The sequence below is a fragment of the Pogona vitticeps genome, chromosome 8, assembly GCF_051106095.1.
Source record: "Pogona vitticeps strain Pit_001003342236 chromosome 8, PviZW2.1, whole genome shotgun sequence".
In the NCBI taxonomy this organism is placed as follows: Eukaryota; Metazoa; Chordata; class Lepidosauria; order Squamata; family Agamidae; genus Pogona; species Pogona vitticeps.
In genome coordinates this window covers 24,151,639-24,169,388 of record NC_135790.1, presented here as the reverse complement: position 1 = coordinate 24,169,388, position 17,750 = coordinate 24,151,639, and the positions used below count along the sequence as shown (strand labels likewise).

The window sequence follows — 17,750 nt, the reverse complement described above, 5'->3', positions numbered from 1 at the left end:
AGGAGAGGGCTCCTATGCTTTTGATGGGGATTGTGTTGGATGTGGCCTCTCGTGCAAGCTATCCCGGCTGAGCGAGCACCTTTTGCTTGGGTCTGCAATTGCTGCAGCTCATCCACACCTCCATTTCTGAGGTATGCTGCACGCATACACCCATTCTTAGTCGCGTGAAGATTCTTTTTGTGCAGTGTTTGGCTGATGCACACCTACACACTGGCAAAACACCACACAAAATGAATCTAGATACATCTCAGATTAACAGAACAGCAGCATGCCATTCCTTCAGATTTCATGATGAAAACTTGTTGTTATGCCCCATCAAGTAACTTCTGCCTTACGGTCACTATGAATGAGCAATCTACAAAATGTCATGTCCTCAACCTCCCTGCTCAATTCTTGTAGACTGAAGCCTGTGGCTATCTTTATGGAGTCAGTCCATCTTATATTTGATCTTCCTCTTTTCCTGCTGCCTTCTCCTTTTGCCAGCATTATTGTCTTTTCCATAGAATTATTTCTTCTCACAATGTGCTCACAAAGCAGGACGGCCTCGGTTTCAACATGTTTGCCTCCACAGATAGTTTAGACTTGATTCGATCTAGGACCCACTTCTTTGTCTTTCTAGCCACCCGGAGTACATGCAAAGCTCTCCTCCGGCACAACATTTCAAAGAAATCCATTTCTTTCCTTTCAGCTTTCTTCACTGCTCAGCTTTCACACCCATGCACCACGCCCACTGCTTCAGACTTCTTATTAAAGTTCTTATTAAAAGCTTAATTATAGCCATGGACAGGTGCCACCCCATTGGACTCTGCTTTGAAATACACCCAGATGTTTGCAAAGAAAGGCTTCTCCTGTTGATTCCACGGCCTGTAGCGGCACTAATTTATTGGCTTCCCCGAACAACTGCCAATTGCCAAGCAAGGGAAGGAAGTCATATCTCAAGGTTATGATGTCGTCAGATAGCCATATTTTATATCTGTACTGCTCTGGCAATAAAGAAGCAGTTTTTTTTGAGGGGGGGGGGGTTTCACACGCTGGAAATTGCTTTTCTACTTTTCTCCCGACATATCCTAGAAAGAATGGCTTGCAGCATGCAAATGAATTAACACCATCTCAATCATCTTTCCACCACTTATAGAGAACAAAAAAGGGTGTCGCTAAAGCTTTGTAGCGCACTCCTTCCCCCCCCATACCCAAGGAGTTGGAAATCTCAAGGACCACGTTTGACAAGGAGGGTTTTGCTCATGAAAAATGGAAGAGTGAAGGCTTGGGGGTGGTACTGGGAGCTGAGTTTTGGATACACTCCTTGTAGCCCAGATTCCCCATGGGCTTTCAAAGTCCTGATTATTATTCTATTGAAAGAATTGATCCCTAGAGATAAAGAAGCCTAAATCCAATTATTGGTCCCAACCAGAGTAAATCACCCGTTGAGTCAAGATACGACAACAATCATATGAATTCAACTGGTCTGGTAGACCTAGTCTCTTTCAGGCTATGCATTTCGGTTAGGCAATAACGCTAAAGAAGAAAGGACCCCCAACAGGCAGTGTTGGTCTTTAAATTAGCACCAGTTCCTTAAAAAAAGAATTGGTGCATTTTAGAGGGCTATAAAAACCCAGAAAGATGGCCATCTCTTTGCTTGAGACCATAAAGACATATTGAAAGCAACACATTGAGAAACCTCTGGATTCAGTACGAACGTTTTCTTTAAATTGTAAGTGCTCTATAGAATGGAGGTTTTTCTCTAATTTGGATTGATGTAACAGGGGACCCCAGGGACTGAAGTTTCCTTTTGTGTGTGTAGAATTGAGCTTAAAGGAACCTGAGTGTTGTTAAACCAACAGCACATGGGATTCACAATGCGGTGTAGTGGTTATAGTCTTGAACTGGGACCTGTTGGCCACCAACTCAACTGGCTTTAAAAGAGACTAAGGCACATTCATGGAAGATTAGTGAATGGGCATGGCTGATGACCACTATAGGCTACTTCCAGCAACAGGGACACATGCTCTTGGATACCACTTGCTGGGGGAAATCAACAGGGTGATGCTAAGATGCTCTTTTCAGAGTTTTTTCCATAGGCATCCAGTTGGCCTATATGGGAATCAGAGCGCCAAACTAAATAGTTCTTTTATTCGGTCTTCTTTTATTCTTGCCTTACATTCCCATTGAACCAGATATAACAGAGGAGAAGGCTCCTGTGCATTTTATGCATGCATGCAAAGCCTGACAAATGCACCTCATTGTGCCGTAGTGTCATAAAGTTCAGAAAAGCCATCATCCCTTGGAGAACCCACGAAGTGTATAGACTTGAGGTCATTCTCATGTTAATCTTCAAATCTAAAGCTACTTTTAGGCTAATGTTACATCTAGCGTCATAGTGTCTTCACCAACTGGCAGCAGCCATATGAACCTGGTGCTTGACACATGCAAAGCAGATGCTCTGAGCTCTCTCCCTTCCTCACAGCATCCTCTTTCAAGAATGTAGTTAGAAGTCCTAAGTCTCCGATAATTTGACTTGGTCTGAAATATTGTACTCACTGCATGATGACAGTCTGCAAAATTCCTGTTTTGCTGAGTACTTAGAATAAGAACCTGGCCATTAGATCACAAGAACAATAAAGAAGGACAAGGGCAAGAATCATCAATGGCCCTGCCTTACTTGCAACATCAGGAGAAGCTGAGTATGGAGTCCTTTAACAATCTGTCTCTAACCAAGCAGTTTGACAATCCTGAATTTATTTTCCCCAGGCAAAACCGGGAGATACTGATCTTCCAGAAATGAACTGAGGTATTGCCCTGCTGTTTCCAAAGTGTCCATTACTGGACACAATCCTAGTTCAGAACAAAGAGAAACTTGAGTTTCTATGCAATAAAACTTGAATAAGGGTTGCTCTGAAATTAACAAGTTGGAATAACTATATCCGAGGGGGGAAAACATCTCCTACGGACTGTTAAGAATACTGCTGCTTCGAAGTGTGTATTTTGAGAAATATGTAGATGAATGCCATACATGTTTACTCATTCGGAGATAACACCTGCTGTGAGTAAGCTCCATTTGTCACATTTAAGTCTAAATAGGGTTGCAGCCATGCACACCGCTCTAGAGCATGGAAAGAGGGAGAAGATGGAATAAACAATTAAGGAATGGGAAATGAATGTTGTATATGTTGATAAATGATATAGGGAGCTTGCTTAAGAAGAGAGTTGTGGGCTTCTTAAGCAGAGATGGCCAACACTTCCAGGTGAGGCTGCTGGATTACAACTCCCATCAGCAGTTGCCAAAATAGTTGGTGGCCAGGAACGATGGGAGGCATGGTTCAGCATCTTCTGGTGTTCCCTACCCATCTCAGCTTCCTACCCATCTCAGCAATAAAAGACCGTTGTCACCTTTTAAAATTGTTTTAGCTGCAGCATGACAAACATGGCTACTTTATGACATGGGTGGGACTGGCAGAGAAAGCTTCACCTGGAGAATTCTCGTGTTTTGTTGCTCTTAAAGGGCCAGGAGAGGAGTCTAGAAAGTGGTAGCCATCCTCAGGTGTGGGGTAATCCCTATGAAATCTCTCATTTAACAGTCTGATCTTAAATACTGCATATTTGAGAGATAAACTCAATCTAAAGGCACATACTGCTTTCTGTGTTTCAGATTGCAGTCATCATTTGAGAAACAAGGGTAGAACGTCACTAGGAACTAGGAGTGCAGGGCTTTGAGGGGAAGTTGTTCAGTGTGGCTCTTCAGCTTTATTTAAGACCAGCCCAACGAGGTAGTATTATAGCTGTTTGACTGAGTTCAGAGGTAAGAAAACCTTTTTTTGTTAGCGCAAGGAAGGACGTGAGTCTATATTATTGCTGTAACATTGATTTCTCTCTCTCTAACTTTTAAAGCAAATTAAAGTATTGGTTAGTATTAATGCTGTTTCTACAAAAGCAATTGTGTCTCTGTGAATTAGAAGTATGGCCGAGCCATACAAACTTGCATAATCTGGATTTCCTAGAGATTATGTGGGTAGCCCTCACCTGAATCCTAACCTTGAGTAAGGCAGTTCCTGGACTGCTTAATGATTAGTCAATAAGGTGTCAAGAGACAGAGTGAAAACATTGCTTTGTCTCTTGAGTATAGCAAAATGTGATGGGTCCACCTACCTCAACACAGCACACTAATCTGCCCTTAAAAATCCCTTGTATGCAAAAGTTAGGAAAGGCACACATCTTAATCATAGCCGACTGTCTTAGTTCTTGTATGCTCAAGGCTGATTAGCCAAGGTGGATGCTGTAATGGCTAAACCTTTCGTTGTAGTTATTGTTTTGAATTCCAAAATTCTCTTTTTCTGTTACAGTTGCACATTTTTAAAAAGGAGATTCTGCCTTTTTTCGTTTTCATTTTTCAAAACTAACTGAATGCTTTCAATCGCTTTTTTGAAAGTGCAAAAGGAGTGAAGCCTTTTCCCGTTAGAATTACGATGCCATTTTGTTATACCTTAATGAATGAATGTGAAATGAATCAATCCTAAGAAAATAACTCATTGTTATAAATGGATTCCCTGCTATAAAGACGGTTCAGCACATTCCTCTGAGAAAAGATCCTAGGAGCTGCGGATGCTTCCAACTAGGATCATGACCTACTCAGGTTTTGCTGATATTGAGAGTATCATAGGTATGAGAGAAGCCACACCTGTGGATTATACATGGAAGAAGCCATTGGAAGGTGTAATGTCTCCAGCTTTAGGCTGGTGTGGAAAGAACCACAAATATGGTCAATGTAAATGCAGTCAATACAGCTGTGTAGTCTTTATGTCTGAGACAATCCAGCTTTGACATTAGGTGGCATTTTTATTTTAGACAAGAGTGAAGCTTCATAATGTGAAGTGGGCTGCACTCCAGGGTGACAGCTGAGGCCACATAAAACTTTTTAGCACCTTAAAGACTTTGTTGTTCATTTCTTGCTCTGGTGATGGAGCCAATGTACTGGACTGGCTATTTGGAAGTCCTTGTATCATGTTATATTTCTGTTTTCCAGGCTGCTTCTTGGTGGACATCTCATACAAGTTTCCCACTTCTTCAGTTGTTGAAGCATTTGTGTCCACCACCTTGGAAGCTCCAGACATGGGGATGGAACAAAGCATCCAAGGCTCTGGTGTCTTTCTTGACGTAAAGGGTTATCAAATTAGGCTGACCAGAATCTCCGACTTGCAACCAGACGGGGAAGCATTGGCTGATGTGGTGCAGAGAGCATCAGAGGAGGTCTGTGCTGAAGATGAGCTGCAAGGCCGCTCATCTGAGCTGGAGAAATCTGAGGGGCAACCAATTGAAGAGGCATCTCCTGATGGAATGACTGGGAATGATTCTGGTGAAGAGAATGTAGGGCAAAGTGACGAAGAGCAGGAGAAATCTGATGGTTTCTCCATGCCAGCAGAAATATCAAAGACACAAGTACTTCAAGAGAACAGCCAGGAGGGTGATCAGCCTGTATCAGTTCCGAAGAGTGTCATGGATACTGAGGAGGAGTCCAAAATGGCATCAGAAATTAATTCTGCCAGTTGCTGTAGTGGGGACAACACAGAGGGAACTCAAGCCCAGCTGAGGGACTTGACCTCTCTGGACAAAAGCCAACGTGCTGAACAGACGTGTGAGTTGGATGTTGGAGGACAATCTTTGGAGCATACCTTGGTCCACCTGGCTCACGAGAAACCAACTGTAATCAACAAACATGAGCTACCTGATGAAACAGTGTTGACTCTCCTTAAAAATGAAACTGCGGTGGCTACAGATGAGACCATGAATTTCACTGAGGTGGAACTTAGGATGCCAGCCGTGGGTGCTTTACCAGTTTCACCTTCCTTAGAAGCTGTGGCATGGACTAGTTCAAAGCCTTCTGCAAAGACTTGGCTAGAGATTTCGGATTCAACAGTGTCCTCATCCATAAAAGAAGTTGATAAAGCCTTTCTTGATGAGCCAGCTTTAGAGAAAACAGAAGCGCCAAAGGTTCCTGATACAGGTGAAAGATGTTTGTCGAAAGAGGATGCACAAATATGCATTGAGTTGAGGGTCACACCTGTTGATCGCCAGGCAGAGGCTGTGACAGAAGATGCTGAACAAACTCAAGCTTGCTTCGGAGATGTCGGTTCTCCCGTGTCTATGGAGAAGCCGACTGATGCACCAAATGAAGAGGACAAGCTTCTGAGGCCCCTGATCTCAGGAAAGAGGAAGCGATTTTGCTGCACTATTTTGTAATCTTGAGGTTAAGGCAGACACCTTAAGACTGTACAAAGAACTCAACATTGACATGCACTGCTTTTTAATATCAGTTCATACTATGCCTTGACAAGTCTTTTGAGAAGGTGTTGGTAATCAAATTTAAAATCTGGGAAAGTTACTTTTTTGGGGCTGCTCTTCTCAAAATCTTGAGATCTGGGAATTGTAATCCAAAAGCAACTTTCCCAAGCTCAATATTGTAATGCTACTTGAAGGTAGGACAGATCCTTTGCTGCAACACAGCTAAGAACCATCTTGCAACGTGAAGCCTCTTCCTAGAAGAGAAGAAGACCAGGAAGGATGTCTAGGTTCAGTGGATGTGTTTGGACTTCTCTGATTTGGTAAGCAAGTGGAATGCTCTATGTGACAGGTCTTAAACACCACTTGTCTGCCGCCTTCTTCCCTTCCTTTTAGAGTTGAATGGGCTCAGCATCAGAGCTGCTCTTCCAAATGGTGTTGCTGCCTGGGTGCCTCTGGATCCATTGTTTTTTGTTGTGATTAGATAGCTGTCTCTGGATGCCTCTTCTGTCTGAAGAGAGAGGGGTTGGGGAAGTGAGTGATGGCTGCGACAGCTGTCATTTTAAATGTTAATAAAAATCTGTTTTACTCACAGTAGTGTGGCGTCTTTCTCTTCCACCTCCAAAATGCACGCATCCAGTTCTCATCAGCACCATCCATGCCTTGCCTCCCTTGATGACTGCTGTTGTGCTGCCTACTCACATAATTTAGTGCATGACATATTTCTTTACTGGAAGGTGTCCTAAGAGGTTCTTGCCACCCATGCTTTTGGGAGATTCAAGCGTTGTCCTGTAAAATCACTTTTCTAAGCTGTGGGTACATCAGGCAGAAGTCACAGATACCAACTGTTCGCATTCTATCCTAGACATGTCTTTGGTGGAAGTTGCACAGACATCTTACTGGGAGTAAGGCAAGAAGGATCATGAGTTCTGTTGATGCTGATCAAAGCAGAATTAAGGGGCATGGGGGAGGACACTACATTTTCACCATGTGGTGAAGGTTTGGGGGAACATATAGCTTTCCATATGTTATTGGACTCTAGTACCTATGAGCTTTGCCTAGCTTGGCAACTACTGGGAATAGTTAATCAACAACTGGAGGGGGCCATCAATCTCCCACCCTTGGGGAAGCCCTCAATAATGGGCAATTCTCAATCTAAATGGCAATTTTTTGCACAAAACATGGTTCTTGGTCTATTAAAAGTATTGGGGAGTTCCTTGAAGATGAGACTGTTGTTGTTGTTGTTGTTAATCTTATAACAGTAGGTTTATAGCTCTGCTGATCAGCCACATTTCTTCATCAACCAAGGGCAGGATCCTATTGCTTTATATTGCGGCCTAAGAGCAATTGCGTAAGCAGCGCTACCTGTTATCTTGCTTAGTTGCACAACCGTGGGACTGGCTCGGGTGCACAACTGGCATTCTGCAAAATTCACTTACACAATTGCCCTCATTATTCTGGGTACGTTTTTCTTCCCAGAATATAATTTTGTCCTAAGTGTTCACCAGTCCTTCCTTCCCCATTTTGGCTCTGCCTCCCAAAGGAGAAATGGGTGCAAGAGCTGCTGGGGTGTTTTGACCTGCAGGTAACTATATATTACTGGTGCTGTTTTGCACATTTCAGATAGTGTAGGATCCTGAATGTTGAAGGATGGTGGTGACTTTATCGACCACTGTTAAAAGGAGGCAGTTCTAACTGGGACTGATAGCTAAACACCAAGATTCCAAGCATTATTCTCTTTCTGCGCAGCACTGGCCCTACCATTGGGCAAAGTGATGTCATTACCCCAACACTAAATATGAGAGGTGGATGAACTGGCAGTTTCTTGTCTCTTAGATCAAAGCTCCATGAGTGTTGAGCTCTACCATGCAATTTGAGAGGATTGCTCTGACATGGGAAGAGCCCATTTCTCTCCAACAATTAGATGGTAGTTGTAATGCGGCTTCAATTGTTTTTGGTGATTGGGCCACCTAGATTTCATCTCTGCCTTTTCTGAAATGGGGGGTTGCCATGTTTCTGGGTGCTTCTGCTTCCAATCAGAGGACTGTACTTCAAGGAAAAAAGGGTCAACAGAGAATTCACTACATGGCCACCATTCCTTTGTCAATAGAGGTACAGGGAGACCCCTGAGTCAACCATCTGCTGATACGAAATTTGGTATTATCAAAGATTTAGAAGGTTTCCAGGCTCCTTCTTGGAAGGTAACTCCAGATTTTGTAACTTCAGCATCCAGCCAGCACAATTTGTCCACTTTTTCATTTCTCCTGTGTCCTGCCCAAAGTGCAATACCCATGTCAATGAAGATTCCTGGTGACTCAAAAGTTCCTATTTTTCACGAGATTTGAGTGGTACAATAAGAACACCACTCTTTTTGATCTTTGACCTTTGATAATGAGCCATACCCCTTTGATTCATTCTTATTTGTACAGTAATTAGGAATTATATCTACAAGCTGGCCGAATAGCTCAATGATTTTAGTATCTGCCTGTGGAGGCAGAAGTTGGGAGTTTGATTCTCCACTGTAGCTCCTGGGAAAAGAGCCAGCCTGTGTAGCCTTAGGCAAACTGCACAGTCCCAGAATTTCTCCAGAGAAAAGAATGGTAAATTCCATGTATTTCCTACCTGGAAAATCTCGAAAAGGGTCACCATTATTTCGAATTGATTTGATGGCACACAATTATTATTACTATTCTTCTTATTCACACAAGAGCTAATATAGCTAAGCTCTTAAAATAAATGCAACTCCCATTATGCTACCTATCACTCAGATTATACTCACTGGGGATCATCTTTGGAAACTCTCTCCCAGGATAGAATCTGTTTTCCCATTTGCTTTCAGCTAAGAAAAGGACAGCCACTTTCTGATAATTGCATTCTCGCTTCTAATTAAAAAAACCCTTCTGGGTTGTAATGCCAGCAAATCACTTGACAGTGATTAAGAAACCTGTAGTCTTGTAATCTCTTATTTTGGTAAATTGTAATTATTGCTTTTTTGATGACCTTTGTTTAATCTGCCCATCAGCTGAAACATCATTCCATTGCTGTAATACCTTCCTCACCTTCGCACTGATGAGAACATGGCTTCTGCCAGTTCCTATCAACCAAATGCTGTTATAATGGTATCTAGCAGCTAGACAGCACTGCTGAATGTTTATTATTATTACAGTTGCATATACGTCTCACACACAGCTGCCCACATTTTTATTTCAGGGGCTATTTAAAAACACGAACATTGCATGGAATTTTTGGGGGAATAAACAAATATTTGGGTCCAACCACTGCTTGTTTGTATCGCTCTCGTCAGTTTTTCAGCAAATGTTTATTATTTACAAATTTAAATACTTATAAATTTACATATGGGTCATGTGTACATAATTTGTAATAGCCTTTTGCAGATTGGGATATGTGATTTTAGACTTAGATTACTTGTGGTTCTAATGCATTTTTATGCAAATTAATAGCTCTCCTGAACTTTTGGGTGGCAGCGTATGGTATCAATTAAATCAATAAACATGAACACAGAGATATTGCTAATGGTCCTACATAGAGGTAGTAGCCAAGTCTTTTCATTTCCAGCAAGCTTATTGTATGTAAATGTGTTTTCAGTTCAAATTGAATCTCTCTTCATATACATCATCATCATCTTCAAACTGCAGAGCTGGAAGTGACCCTATGGATGATGGAATCCAGCCCCTCTCAAGGAGACACAGTGGGGAATCAAACTCCCAGTCTCTGGCTCCACCATCAGAGACCTAAACCACTACTCACCACAGCCTTATATCATGAGTTTCTGCTAAAGTTCTGGCATTGTGAGGAGATTCTAAAGATAATATTGTTTCAGCTTTGAACAGGTGAATTCCTGGCTGATGTTCTTACATTTCAGTATAATGATTTTGATTATTTTCATGGTTGGACGTCAGCACTAAGCACGGTGTTCTCCTGAAATTCATTCACACAGGCAAGCTGGCCACGTGAGATGGAGGAGGGGGTTCTTGTGTTTCTAACATTGGTGTGGGAGAGGAAATTTCATCACCTGTAGCCTGCAGGTAAGCCACACCTGCTGAAACTATTTGGATTCCAAAATGTTGTCTTTTTTGAGGAACCCTTAAGAACGCAGGAGACCTATCCTCTTTTTCATGTGAACATCCTCACACCCTGCTTCTGATGTAGGACACAGAGCAACCTCAGTTGGGCACACAAATAGCCATATCAGTCCCATTTGACACAGGAATGTGAAGGGTGTTTTTTGGTCTGTGTTTTTTAAATCATCTTCTTATTCTAAATCTCAGCCTTCAAAATAGCTGCCTGTAAAATAGGGTCATGGGCCAGATTCCAGAAAGCAAATTGTAGGATCCCTCATGTCTTGAGAGGCAAGTGTGCTTCCCCCAAATTTTCCGAAAATATTCTCCATGAGGAATCAAGCAGCACACAAGTCCTTATTTTCATTTTGCTGCTTGGTTTGCGCATTGCTCCTAGAGATGGGCAGCAGTAACAGCTGTGCTGCAACGTCTCTGCTCACCCCCATGTAAAACTGTGGGGTTTAATTAGCTTCCTTTAATTGTGGATCTCATTGCCATGGAGTTTCAGCAGGATTTTAGCCTGCAGTACTATTGTAATCAGGGCCTCTGATTGCTGAAAAGCTGCTTTGAAAAACCAGCACATGGTGAAATGGCTGGGTAATAATAGTAGTAATGATGATGATGATGATGATGATGCATTGCATTGATTGATCCATCAGTGAAACAGGAGTGCTGGAAAGCAGAATAGCCCACTAGACGTCATGTGCCATGTACACAGAGAAATTGCTAGCGATGGGTTGGGTTCCTTCTTACTGTTCTGGAGACTCCAACTCCCACCTGATGTGCAGGCTTACCTTACCGTGGATAAAAAGGTGGGGAAAAGCTTCACCTGAAGTATTTCTGTGTTAAAGGCAAAGGAACAGGAGTGTTATCCAAAAGGACGCCAACTCTGCTTTGTTGGAATACCTCTACGAACATCTCTCTTTCTACAATCTTGAATTCTCCAGGAGATTCAATGATGTTTACTTGACAGCAGATTGCAGCCATGCCTAGGAGAAAAGGAAAAGACAAATAAAAAGCAACAGCAATGAAAAAAGGGATAGGAACGATGTGTTGGGGATCTAAAGGGCAAGGCCAGGCAGGGAGGTAATTTGGTGTGACTCCATAACCCTATATAAGGTCATCTCGAAGTAGGTAAAACAAGCTACGTAGGCTTCAGGTTTACAAGTAAGTATGTTAGGGAGTGTTATGCTGTTGTGTTGATATTCATTTCTTCTCTTGGCCAGATTGTAAGTTGTGGGTGAACAATTGTAGTTAATTAGCTACTGCTAGATGCTGCTTAGATGATAATAATAAGATGTTTTGCTCGTTTGTGGGGTTTTGTATCAAGTAGTTGTAAGCAATCCTAAAATGCTACTCATAAAGCCAAGGGGATCTAAATGATGAACTGTAGGAAAGACAGTGCCTTGCTCAGGCTGTAATAAGCTGCTTAATCAGGAATGGGGTTTTTTTGTTTGTTTGTTTAGGTGGGTTATGATTCATGCATTTAATGCTTCTATAAATGATGAACAAGTGTTCTTGCTGCCCTCTGAAAACTACAAGACAAAATGATTAATGATTATTATTTTCCTAATACTCCTTCTGTATATAACATAGGTAGTTTAGTGAGCTCTTGTGCTTTAGAGCTATCCCCTTCGGGAGTTGAATGGGAGAAAACTGGCAGGTGTATTTTCTTGTGTAGGAGTGAGAAAACACTAGTAAGTGGCCCAGCTTGCGCAGCTGTTATCAAATTGAATTTACTTGGAGGAATGGACATTGTCTTCTTCTACAGAATGGGGGTGGATAAGGACTTTTCTCAGATGCTATAGCTATTCCATCTCCTCCCACCCAGTTTTAGGCTGAGACTGAGATCATAACATCTCTCATGAGAATACCATGAATGAGCTTGGTCGAAAGTGTTTGGTGTAGTGCTTGACACTAGGAAAATTCTTGTAACTGAATGTGAAACTCTTTAATCAGAGCAGGAAGAATTGACCCCCTAACAATGTCAACACTGCAAGACACAAACAATTCGGAAAAATCTGTTGCAGTTGAGTAGTGCACTCAAACTTGAGATTGGGCTCAAAATGATGTGAACTAAATGTGTTTGTTCTCCTGGATGGATGATGAAAGACTGCTGGAGATTTGCTTGAGTTACCTTTTTCTTACAGGTTCCTTGTTGGTGGACACCTGATACCTTCTAAGTCTTCAGCGCATCTTGGTCTACAGTTCCTCTTTGCCCAGAGTCCAAGATGGGAAGTGAATGTTCTACTGTGCGTGGCGATTTGGAAGACCACCCAACAGAGCCAGAAAGAACTCATGAGGGGCAACCATCACCAATCTTTGCCCAGGTCTTTCCAAATGATGCAGGTGCAAAATATTCTGGGATCAATCCTGCTACACTAGCTCCAGGACCAGTGAGTCCACACCAGATCCCGCCAACGTCTTTGTCTTTCTACGCTGACGAAGAGGTGGACAACAGCCGAGAATTGCCCGATCCAGCCCGCGAAGTGGCTGAGGCACAGATTGCCTATCTAGCTGAACAAACCTACCCAGAAGATCAAGAAGGAGCTGGCATGGATACGGATGCTCAACCTGGAACTGAGGAGGCCTTCTCAGAAGAGGCTGAAGAGGACCACGGTTGGTCTGGTGCCCTGGACCTTCCAAAGACTGCTGAAAATGAAATAATTGTGCCACACAAAGGGGACAAACCGCACAAAGAAGTGTCACTCAAAGAAGGCAAGCCATGGTTGGCTTTGAAGCCACGGAGACCTCTAGAGCAATAGAAGGTTCTTTTGATATTCTGGTGATGGTGTAAGGGTGTGTATACTGCTGGAGTGTAAGGGTGATGATTCTGGTTTGGGACACCAATACAAATCTTTGATGACACCAGTGGTTCCTGAATTCGTTGGATTTTGCAAATTCCTGACCATTGACTATGATGTCTCAGGCTTCCACCAACATCTGGGAACCATGATCACCTACATCTTTATGATGACATTTGGTAAATCTGGAACACGATCATTATTCGTCAGTGTCTGAAATATGGTCTTCTGTAACACAAAGCACACAACAGAGGAATAAATTTGGGAGGATGAGTTTATACAGTAGCACTTTTACAGAACTCATCTGCTTTGGTGTATTAATGTCACATTTTACTCTACATGTCCTAGATGCCAATTGTTTGCTGTCACCTCCCACACCTGTTGGAGAACAAGTTTTCAATTCTTGCTTTTCTGCAAGGACATAGCAAGCCGTTCATGTCACTCACCAGCTGGGTTCTTCCAGACTATTTTTATTCTGTTGGGATTGTGTAGCACTGCTTGAACACCTCTTCAGCTTTGGAGATATTGAGGGGAACATGAACTGTTAGTAAAGGTTGTTCCACCGAAGATGTAACTGTTATTTTAAATTTGAATTCCTAATAAAATAAAACAGCTATTTTATTCATATTGGTCTTGTGGATGATGAATAATACCTCCAGTGGTGCTATTTCTGCCCCCTAGTCCATTCTTATTGGCCAGAGTGCATGTTTGCTGGCCAATGGTATGGAATCTATTTTTCCCCCTCTATTTTCAGCCGAGAGGAGATGACCACATCTTGATAATTACATTCCCACCTCTAATTAAAACACCTTCTGTGCTGTCATGCCAGCAAAGCACTTGACAGTGATTAAGAAACTCTTATTCTGTCATTTTTTATTTTGCTAATAGCAATGACTGCCTTTTTGGTGATCTCTGTTTAATCAGGCTGTCAGCTGCAATGGCATTGGGTCAGTGATATTCACATTTCCTCACCTTCTGTATAATCTTCCTTGTCACTCTGGCAAAAGTTGTTTTTCTAGCCAATCTCCGTAAACACAGATTGTTATAATAATACTGAGCATTTAGGCAGCATCTGAGTTGTTATAGCATTTATATTCTGGCTGGCCACCTCTGAGGAACTCAAGAAGCCATCAAGGTAGTATCCTGTCCAGGAACTGACCATTCTCAAACCTGCTTAGCTTCAGTGAAGGCTTTCTAATATTTATTTATTTATTTATTTATTTATTTATTTATTTATTTATTGGACTTATATACCGCCCCATAGCGCTACAAGCACTCTCCGGGCGGTTTACAATTTTTTAATTATACAGGCTACACATTGCCCCCCCAGCAAGCTGGGTACTCATTTTACCAACCTCGGAAGGATGGAAGGCTGAGTCAACCTTGAGCCGGCTACCTGGGATTTGAACCCCGGGTCGTGAGCACAGTTTTAGCTGCAGTACAGCGTTTTAACCACTGCGCCACGAGGCTCTTATTTGTTCTTAAACCAGTACTCTCATTTTCCTTAATTCTGACAAGAGCACTATAAATGAGCTGGTATCATTGTTCAAATACAACATCTTTGTGATGAGAAATGGAGGCAGAAGGAATGTGAATTTCCATAAGATGATCTAGCAAAGAACTGGTTGAAGAGTTTATGAAGGAATCAGGTTAGCTTGGAATGAAGTCTGGCTGTCTTCATTACTGATGGTGTTTGTTTGCTCCTTTACCCTGTTGGTTTTGTTTCTGCCGCTTCTTAAATCTGCTCCTTTTTCAATGTAATAGAATGAAACATAGTCATGACAGGCTGTCCCATTCAAGAAAGGCACACTGGAGAGTCTGAGAGGTGTGTTATTTCCTTCCCAGCTTTCAAATTGGCATGGATTGGGGTGGGGGAAATGACCCAAGATCTTCCAGTTCATTTCAGAAGAACTCGTGCCATTTTGGAGCTGAGAAGAGTTTGTCCAGTTCAACCCCATTGCACTATGTTCAAAAGCATAAAAATATCATCTAAGTATATTAAATGATATACAGTTAGAAGTAAAGACAGGAACAATGAAGTGGAGCCATTAGCCAAATGACACATCCTGAATGGTACAAAAGCACGGTAGTAGTTGTTGTTGGGACATAGAGTGCCTCTCTAAAGACTGGCACAGCTTCATGAGTCGAAATTGCCCATTAAATAATGTACTCTTGAGCCATTTACATCATTTAGGTACCCAGGTAGAATAGCCACATGTTGTCTTTCAGAAAGGACAGCCTGCCATTTGAAGGGCGAACAGGAATAGGCTCCTTTTGGAGTAGGTCATAGGCATGGGATTTTTTGGACTACAAATCCCATAATTTTCCTTTCTGACAGATGAGGCACCTTGAAGTTCCCCACCACACACAGTGAGTCCCTAGACAGCAGACTTTGGAAGCAAACCTTCCGCTACTTCTCCCCTTGAGTGAGATATATTATGATTCTTTTTTAACTTTCAAAAATCATACCTTATTATAATTTTGCATCTGATTTCTAGATTAGCATAAGTCAATGTAGGTTAGCATTTCCATAAATATGTATATAGCATATACAAGTAGTGGCTTGCCACTGAGTGGGCAGTATATCAATCAATCAAGTTTATGCAATTTGCTCTCTTTGTTTGCCCTCACCTTTTTGAATTGCATATCTTAATGTAAGAGGTGTAAGAGGCCACTGCATACATGATGTCGCTTGCCATTTCTCCAAGACCCTACTGGGAAGAATACACTGGGAATAATTACCATTATGGGTTGGCTCTGTATAAAGTGACCAAAGCCTTCTGAAAACCACCTTCAAAGATTTTGTAAGGTTCTCCAGTGTGTCCTGCTGCCTGTGCAGCCCACCTCAGATACAACGTATGATTCAAGAAGATACAGGTAAATATTGTTTACAACTTTCTTTCAGAAATTTACCAGAAGGTGTATTAAGATGTGAGGTATCAGGAAAACAGTTTTAATGCTAGCAAGGAAATCAGTACATAAGGTGCCAGTATAGAAGTCCAAATTCCAAAATGCATTGGGTAGCTTTTATAGATGCCTACACAAAGCAAAATACACAAGTAAATTAAACTAGTTTTCCTTTTGAATATTCTCACAGGATGCAACCAAACTGAAGCATTCCTTTGGCATCTGGCCTGTCAACCCAGAATGACAGATAAGAGTTGATCTGCTGCTTCCTCTGGCAAGAGTGTCCTTGGCCTTTTAATCCGATTCATGCTCTGTGAAGAATGGCTGCTACCCATAATACATTGGGCTTAGCTACACTACAAGGTTCAAGGAAAGTGCATGGGCTGTTTTACCACATTAATACATTTGCTCAAGTCTTAACACATATGGTTATGTCTTAGGCATTACAATGTGGAGGAAGCACCTCGTATCGTGATTAAGTGCACACAACCTTATATACTAATGAAGAAAGGGGGATTTGGAACAAAAGCATGAGAAAGGCAGCAAGCAAACACAGCTGGCTGTCATTGAGGGAAGCGTGCATTGTTAGAAGCACATTTGCATAGGCTGCTCCTTATCTCCGTCTACCAAAACTCCCAGAGAAACCGTTAGCAATTGCAAAAGGTCTATGGGGAAGGAGGAAATGCCAGCCACTAAGGTTGGCTGCTCACCGATATCTATTTTTCAGCTGGGATGACAAAGGAGAAGCAGCATCCAAAATTAAGGTGACCCAAATTATGGTGTCTTCCCTCGGTTGTCTCAAGCTGGTTGGTTTCCTCATTCCCCCTTGAAAGGGAGCAGTGGATCTCAATGGGTCTGTATTGTATCCTGCATTGATGTGCAATACAAATCGCTGTGACTAGCACAAACAATGAGCTTGTGTCTGCTCTGGAAGTGTTTTCTGTGCCCCCTGTAAGCGGACAACCTGTTAAAACTGGAGCAGATTTGCTAAGGCAGTCCTGATTCATCTGAAAGAAAATCCCTCTAGCAATTAATACACCTTGCATTTTGATACCTGAGTCCAGATGGAGACAAACAAATTCATTCATTTATGTTTCTTTTCTCTTGCCTGATAGCTCAAACACAGTTGCTTCTTATAGATCAGCATGTCAAAGATACGCTATACTTTGGATAGGTCTGCTCAGAAGTCAATCCTTTTGATTCAGCAGCACGCGCTGAACATACTAGGGCACATTCAGCAGCTTGGAAGTAACACTACCTATAAGTAATGAGTTAATTATTACTGAGTCCTTTTTCAGATAAGTAAAGAATAGCTACATCACATTATGATTTGTAAGCTGTCACTCCTTTTGTACTGTAACTGTAATTTTAAAGCATCGGAGTCTGGTGACTCCGGTGTTATGGGGGCAGGGACGCTGCTCTGAGTTTGAAGATAAACTTCAGATGAGCTATCCGAGGTGCTGAACTGATTATGGGAATATCAGATAGCTCCTGTAAAGTGTCAACTAAAACCTAGAACAGATTTATAGTAACAGGGCCACGGTGTCACTAAATGGTAGAGGAGAAATATCACATGGGCCAAGTGCTGACTTGTGTTGTGCTTTGTGCTACTGAAAGCAAAATATCTGGGTAACTTTTTGGAAAGGAAATAAAAGATAACTGGCTTGGTTACCAGTTGCCTTTTATAAGT

The 17,750-nt window shown here is 42.1% G+C and overlaps 1 protein-coding gene across 1 annotated transcript; it reads left to right on the top strand.

Annotated features, from left to right (window-relative positions):
* The first annotated feature begins 1,740 nt into the window (after positions 1-1,740).
* LOC110078247 (uncharacterized) lies at positions 1,741-13,778 on the top strand. The gene is made up of 2 exons (XM_072978958.2): positions 1,741-3,796; positions 5,018-13,778. The coding sequence occupies exon 2, from the start codon at positions 5,104-5,106 to the stop codon at positions 6,229-6,231; it is 1,128 nt and encodes a 375-aa protein (XP_072835059.2). The 5' UTR covers positions 1,741-3,796; positions 5,018-5,103; the 3' UTR covers positions 6,232-13,778.
* The last annotated feature ends 3,972 nt before the right edge of the window (positions 13,779-17,750 follow it).